The 7849-nt window shown below is 46.4% G+C and overlaps 1 protein-coding gene across 1 annotated transcript in view; it reads left to right on the forward strand.

Annotated features, from left to right (window-relative positions):
* LOC106590335 (piezo-type mechanosensitive ion channel component 2-like) overlaps positions 1-7849 on the forward strand; it is a 156859-nt gene that overhangs the window by 116885 nt on the left and 32125 nt on the right. The window contains 4 exon segments of the mRNA XM_045710585.1: positions 443-642; positions 905-1053; positions 2258-2431; positions 6230-6480. Of these exon segments, the coding sequence (XP_045566541.1) occupies positions 443-642; positions 905-1053; positions 2258-2431; positions 6230-6480 (774 nt within the window).

Here is a 7849-nt window from a genome sequence, read left to right on the forward strand (position 1 = left end):
TTTGTTGGTCTATCAGTCAGTCAGTCGTTCTGTCTGTCTGTCCGTCTGTTCGTCTGTCCGTCTGTCTGTTGGTCTATCAGTCAGTCAGTCATTCTGTCTGTCTGTCTGTCCGTCTGTTTGTCTGTCCGTCCGTATGTCTGTCTGAGAGTTCCTGGTGAAAGTATGTACAGTTCTAGGTGAAGGCATGTAATGCAAACTTTCACATACATCTCCAGTTGACATTAATTCATGATATAAACCAAATATAAGCATGTGTCTTGAATTAGGATTCTACTCTATGTGAATAACCTCACAGGTGTCAAGAAAGACAATCATAAAAATAAAAAAGTTTGACAAAATTGAAAAAAATTATATTTAGCCGTAGCTGTGTTAGCTTATCCCTCTGTTGTCATCGTGGCTGTTGTCGTTGTTTCAGCTCTTCCCTCCCCTGTGTTTCCTACAGAGAAGGAGGAGGAGGTGGATGAGAGCGGTGGCCACAGGGAGATGATGGAGTTGCTAGGCAACACGCTCACGGCCATGCTGAACAAGTACTGGATCTACATCTGCGCCGGCATGTTCTTCTTCGTCAGCTTCCAGGGACGCATCGTCATGTACAAGATCATCTACATGATGCTGCTCCTCTTCTGCGTGGCCTGCTACCAGGTACTGTTACTGTAGGCTTACTGTACCTTCCACTCTGGCTGGCTCTGTGCAGGTTTTTGATCTAACCCAGCGCTGATGTGTCTTATGGGACTTTTCCTTTGGTTCCGTACTACTGGGGGAAACTAAATCACGTGCACTCCACATTCACCATTTCTGTACTACACATACTACAAATAGTGAATGGTCCTATGAAGGTATAATAGGATTGTGTTTTTGGAATATAAGTCGTAGGTTTGTAACAGCCTACCTCTCTGGTCATCAGGTGCACTATGAGTGGTGGAGGAGGATGCTGAAGTACTTCTGGATGTCTGTGGTGTTCTACACCATGATGGTCCTCATCCTGGTCTACACCTTCCAGTTTGACTCCTCCATCCACGTCTGGTCCAACATGACCGGCATGAGCAAAGACAAGTGAGTAGAGAGAGAGAGAGAGAGAAAATGTGTGTGCATGTGTGTGTGTGTGCGTGTATGTGTGTCTGTGTGCTTGGCTGTATGCACAGATACACACCTGTTCGTGAATATGTGGGTGTATGTGTCTTTACCACCATTCCGTGTTAACCGCTCTCCTCCCCCTGTCTCTCCCTCCTCCCCCTGTCTCTCCCTCCTCCCCCTGTCTCTCCCTCCTCCCCCTGTCTCTCCCTCCTCCCCCTGTCTCTCCCTCCTCCCCCTGTCTCTCCCTTCTCCCCTGTCTCTCCCTCCTCCCCATGTCTCTCCCTTCTCCCCTGTCTCTCCCTCCTCCCCTGTCTCTCCCTTCTCCCCTGTCTCTCCCTCCTCCCCTGTCTCTCCCTCCTCCCCTGTCTCTCCCTCCTCCCCTGTCTCTCCCTCTCTCCCCCTGTCTCCCCTTCTCCCCTGTCTCTCCCTCCTCCCCTGTCTCTCCCTCCTCCCCTGTCTCTCCCTTCTCCCCTGTCTCTCCCTCCTCCCCTGTCTCTCCCTCCTCCCCTGTCTCTCCCTCCTCCCCTGTCTCTCCCTCCTCCCCCTGTCTCTCCCTTCTCCCCTGCTCCCCTGTCTCCCCCTCCTCTCCCTGTCTCTCCCTCCTCCCCTGTCTCTCCCTCCTCCCCCTGTCTCTCCCTTCTCCCCCTGTCTCTTCCTCCTCCCCTGTCTCTCCCTCCTCTCCCTGTCTCTCCCTCCTCCCCTGTCTCTCCCTCCTCCCCTGTCTCTCCCTTCTCCCCTGTCTCTCCCTCCTCTCCCTGTCTCTCCCTCCTCCCCTGTCTCTTCCTCCTCCCCTGTCTCTCCCTCCTCTCCCTGTCTCTCCCTTATCCCCCTGTCTCTCCCTCCTCCCCGTCTCGCCCTCCTCCCCCGTCTCTCCCTCCTCCCCGTGTCTCTTCCTCCTCCCCCTGTCTCTCCCTCCTCCCCCTGTCTCTCCCTCCTCTCCCTGTTTCTCCCATCTCCCCTGTCTCTCCCTCCTCCCCTGTCTCCCCCTCCTCCCCCTGTCTCTCCCTCCTCCCCTGTCTCTCCCTCCTCCCCTGTCTCTCCCTTCTCCCCTGTCTCTCCCTTCTCCCCTGTCTCCCCTCCTCCCCCTGTCTCCCCCTCCTCCCCCTGTCTCTCCCTCCTCCCCCTGTCTCTCCCTCCTCCCCCTGTCTCTCCCTTCTCCCCCTGTCTCTCCCTCCCTGTGTAGACTGGAGGACCTGGGCCTGGAGAAGTTCTCTGTCCCAGCTCTGTTCATGAGGATCTTCATCCCCACCTCCTTCCTGTTGGTCTGCATCCTCCACCTGCACTACTTCCACCAGCACTTCCTCCTGCTCACTGACATCAAGACGGTGGCCGACAAACAGAAGAGCACAATCACTAGGTGGGTCTCACACATAGACTTAGATAGACATAGCATCATTGTATCTGTCCCATTATGTCAGTGAGAGCATGGGCAGTGCCACTGAGGCCATCTCCATTTTGAAGTAGTACATTTTCTTCTACCTCATTTTCTTCTTCTACTTCTAGGAGTTGGTAAACAAACTGAAAGGATGCATATTGCCACCTAGAGTGTGTTGTTTGATCAGTTATAAAACCAAGGTTGGCGATTTTACTGCCAGTTGCAGTTATGGAATGTTTCCTCGCTGCCTGATCATTGGCTGATCCCTCCTGGTGACCTGGATGGAATTAGGAAGTCCCACCCAGTTGACTATTTCAACACGAAAGTCCTCAATGGCGCTGCCCATGCTATGACAGGCTTTTGGGCACTAGAGTCTATCTCTATGATGTGGGTCAGGAAAGTAAGATTTGACTCTCTAGCAGTGTCCATGGAATAGATCGTTTTCCCACCTGATCCCACTGACACCACTAAGTCTCACAGAATTCTAAATTATTTGACAAAGGGTCACTCCACCCCATGATCAATCAACTCAACAGGTATTTCCAAGCTCAAATTCAATCAATATCAGTGCTATTTATCTTCAACAAATGTGTCATATTTGAGGCAAACCTGATACAACTGAATTCTGACAATGGATGCCTTGACAATCCATACGATGTATGGTCGTTTTCCATATCATATACACTTGAAGTGATTGTCGCAGATGCCTTTTTACCTATACAACTTCTCATGATCCCAATTGACACACAAAAATAACTACAATACAATTTCGCTGTATCAGCAATTTTATCTGGATGGTATACTGGACTGGTGTTAGGCTGTACTGGCCTCTAATTGAATTAAATCTGTCCACACTGTCCCGCAAGGGTTTCCTTTAATTGATGTGTGAAATCTACCATGGCTATCCATTTTCCATGCCCCTACTGGCTGGCAGTTGAACTTTAACCCCCCCTCTCTTTGTCTGCTCGTGTTCAATCCTTTACTTGTTGCCTGTTGTACCCTTAGCTTTAGGGCACCTCTTTTAGCTTTAGCTAACTTGGTTGCGTTTATCTTGTATGCACATGCATGCACACACAAACACACACAAACACACACAAGCCCTCACCATGGAAAGCTAAGCAAAGCTGGCCTTACCCTTCAAAATATGTTGGCATTCACCTTCTCTATCATCAAAGCATCTCTAGTTATTTCAATAGTGCTAGTTGTCCATAAGGGATTCTAAGTACATGCCATGCTTTCCTTCATTGTGGAGGGAAAGCAGCCCATAGTTCAGCATGACTAAGTGGTGCCTTACTGCCTCAGACATTAGCTGCTTGCCTGGGCAAGCCCTCTGTTTTACTGTATAGCCTCCCTAGTCTTTCACTCTGACCCATTTCCATCTAACTCTAACACGGTGTCAAGTTAAAACTGTAACTACACACCTCTGAACTGTGTTTTACATGTATCACTGCTCAAGGTGCAGTGCAAGTATGGGTGGAATGCAATGCAATGTCATTACATCATCTTTTATTGAAAGCATATTTTGATTTGGGAGATTGCGAGTGAATGGTAAATGAGCTCTCCATAAGTTGGAATAATTTTTAAGGTACAGAACAGTACAGAACTTGTCACATGTTATGAGAAGGAAGAAGCCTATGGACTGGATAGGTCTCTCTGTTGTTTACACCTGTCACTTTGAGACCAGTGGTCATGAAGGGAAGGAGACAGAACAGGTACTCGCTTGATAACTACAGGGACCCAGCCTGACATTCTCTCCCATAGAACTAGACTTAGAGGCTTTGTCCATTCTAGTAATTCTGTTTCTATTCTGGTCCTGCGTGGCTCAGTTGCTAGAACATAGCATCAATGCCTTCCTCTTGCAGGAACTGCTGACACACTCCAGCCACATGAAGTCTAGCATTGTCTTGCATTAGGAGGAACCCAGGGCCAACCGCACCAGCATATAGTCTCACAAGGGGTCTGAGGATCTCATCTCGGTACCTAATGGCAGTCAGGCTACCTCTGGCGAGCACATGGAGGGCTGTGCGGCCCCCCATAGAAATGCCACCCCACACCATGACTGACCCACCGCCAAACCGGTCATGCTGGAGGATGTTGCAGACAGCAGAACGTTCTCCATGGCGTCTCCAGCCTCTGTCACGTTTGTCACGTGTTCAGTGTGAACCTGCTTTCATCTGTGAAGAGCACAGGGCACCAGTGGCGAATTTGCCAATCTTGGTGTTCTCTGGCAAATGCCAAGCGTCCTGCACGGTGTTGGGCTGTAAGCACAACCCCCACCTGTGGACGTCGGGCCCTCATACCACCCTCATGGTGTCTGTTTCTGACCGTTTGAGCAGACACATGCAAATTTGTGGCCTGCTGGAGATCATTTTGCAGGGCTCTGGCAGTGCTCCTCCTGCTCCTCCTTGCACAAAGGCGGAGGTAGTGGTCCTGCTGCTGGGTTGTTGCCCTCCTACGGCCTCCTCCACGTCTCCTGATGTACTGGCCTGTCTCCTGGTAGCGCCTCCATGCTCTGGACACTACGCTGACAGACACAGCAAACCTTCTTGCCACAGCTCGCATTGATGTGCCATCCTGGATGAGCTGCACTACCTGAGCCACTTGTGTGGGTTGTCATGCTACCACTAGAGTGAAAGCACCGCCAGCATTCAAAAGTGACCAAAACATCAGCCAGGAAGCATAGGAACTGAGAAGTGGTCTGTGGTCTCCACCTGCAGAACCACTCCTTTATTGGGGGTGTCTTGCTTATTGCCTATAATTTCAACCTGTTGTCTATTCCATTTGCACAACAGCATGTGTAATTTATTGTCAATCAGTGTTGCTTCCTAAGTGGACAGTTTGATTTCACAGAAGTGTGATTGACTTGGAGTTACATTGTGTTGTTTAAGTGTTCCCTTTATTTTTTTTGAGCAGTATATGTATGTATGTATGTATGTATGTATACAGTACCAGTGAAAAGTTTGGACTACTATTTATTTATTTTTCTTACTGTCTACATTGTAGAATAATATTGAAGACATTATTATTATTATATATTTTTTGGGTCATTTAGCAGACGCTCTTATCCAGAGCGACTTACAGTAGTGAATGCATACATTTAATTTCATGCATTTTTTGTACTGGCCCCCCTTGGGAATTGAACCAACAACCCTGGCATTGCACACACCATGCTGGCTTTGCAAACACCATGCTCTACCAACTGAGCCACAGGGAAGGGCGTTATACCTATGACAACACATGGAATCATGTAGTAACCAAAAAAGTGTTAAACAAATCAAAATATAATTTAGATTCTTCAAAGTAGCCACCCTTTGCCTTGATGACAGCTTTGCACACTCTTGGCCGTCTCTTAACCAGCTTCACCTGGAATGATTTTCCAACAGCCTTGAAGGAGTTCCCACATATGCTGAGCACTTGTTGGCTGCTTTTCCTTCAATCTGCAGTCCAACTCATCCCAAACCATCTCATTTGGTTTGAGGTTGGGTGATTGTGGAGGCCAGATCATCTGATGCAGCACTCCATCACTCTCCTTCTTGGAGACGAATCTCAAATATAAAATATATTTTGATTTGTTTAACACTTTTTGGTTACTAAATGATTCCATATGTGATATTTCATAGTGTTGATGTCTTCACTATTATTCTACAATGTAGAAAATAGTATAAACTATAGAAAACCCCTTGAATGAGTAGGTGTGTCCAAACTTTTGACTGGTACTATAGTGTGTATAAAAATATTATACGATATATATTATTGTTATTTTCTATTCTCCATTCCCAGGCTGGTGCACCTAGATGGCAGTCTGGCAGACATCTCTCTGATCAAACCCACCCTCACTGTGACCACCAAAGAGGAGGAAGCTGGGGAGAAGGTGCAGCTGGAAGAGGAGGAGGAGAAGGAGGAGAAAAGAAGATATGAGGATGCAGAGGAGATGGGGAGGTATGAAGAACCACAGGAGCACTGCAGCAAGGTGGAGAGTTACCCCTGCCCCCCCAAAGCACAACCAGAGTCTCCGGTCGACGAGATGTCAGGTACAGACAGACAGACTCACACAGACATGCACATGCCACACATGCACAGGGATAACAAATAAACCTTTTATGAATATCACAAAACGTTGGATCAGTTTGCAAGCACCTTTATTCATCCAATAAAAGTTGATGTATCTCATTCAGAAGCCTTCATCTAAAATAATGAATCACCTGGAATAATTTGATAAGTAAACATTGTACGTTGGCGGGGGGAACCTATAAAAACAGTTGCTATGTTTTGATTGTGACGCATCCCGCTAGGTAATCCGTATGAATACTTTGCCAAGTACATAGACTTTGTATTTTGGTGTAGTGTAATAAAATCATTGATTAGATGTGATTGGGACATATCCCAATATGCTAGGGCTTTATTGGAGTGACGTGAATCAGACACTGAGAGAGAGAGAGAGGAAGACAGTAAACAGATGGGAATGAAATTGTCTAGACTTGTTTGATGAACTAACAGGCTTGGAAGCCGTGTTTAGTCAGAGCCATGCACCTCTAGGATGTACAATTTTATTATGGTACCCTGAATACACCTTTTTCTCAGAGGTATTTTCTCGTAGGTTCTCATTATTGTTACACTGTGCTTTATGCAATAGCCAAATGCTAAATTGCTAACCATAGTAAGTATGGAGGGTTTTGGTTGTTGAACTCCCATACAGTGGAGAGACTACATGTGATCCAATTCTCTAGTAGTCTTTTCCGAGTGAATGAGGTGTTAATTTGATGCTGGCTAACTTCATTTGGCTTTGATTGTCTAGTGAGTGAGAAGAATTCTTCCTCTGTTTGACCGTGTGTTTAGTTTAGTTAATTAGGATCCCCATTAGCCACTACACTTGCAGCAGCTACTCATCCTGGGGTCCACATAAAACATATAAATACATGACAAAGTACAGAACAGGAATAGACAAAAGCAACATAAGATTTGATTTATATTTTTGAATTGAATGTAATAAGTTATACATAGGAAAGACACCCAAGAGACAACAAAATAATATTTACACACTAATCATATACAGTACCAGTCAAAAATGTGGACACACCTACACATTCAAAGGTTTTTCTTTATTTGTACTGTTTTCTACATTGTAGAATAATAGTGAAGACATCAAAACTATTAAATAACAGATATGAAATTATGTAGCAACCAAAAAAGTGTTAAACAAATCAAAATATATTTTAGATTCTTCAAAGTAGCCACCCTTTGCCTTGATGAGAGCTTTGCACACTCTTGGCATTCTCTTAACCAGCTTCACCTGGAATGCTTTTCCAACTGTCTTAAAGGAGTTCCCATACATGCTGAGCACTTGTTGGCTGCTTTTCCTTTACTTTGCAGTGCAACTCATCCCAAACCATCTCAATAGGG

The sequence above is a fragment of the Salmo salar genome, chromosome ssa29, assembly GCF_905237065.1.
Source record: "Salmo salar chromosome ssa29, Ssal_v3.1, whole genome shotgun sequence".
In the NCBI taxonomy this organism is placed as follows: domain Eukaryota; kingdom Metazoa; phylum Chordata; class Actinopteri; order Salmoniformes; family Salmonidae; genus Salmo; species Salmo salar.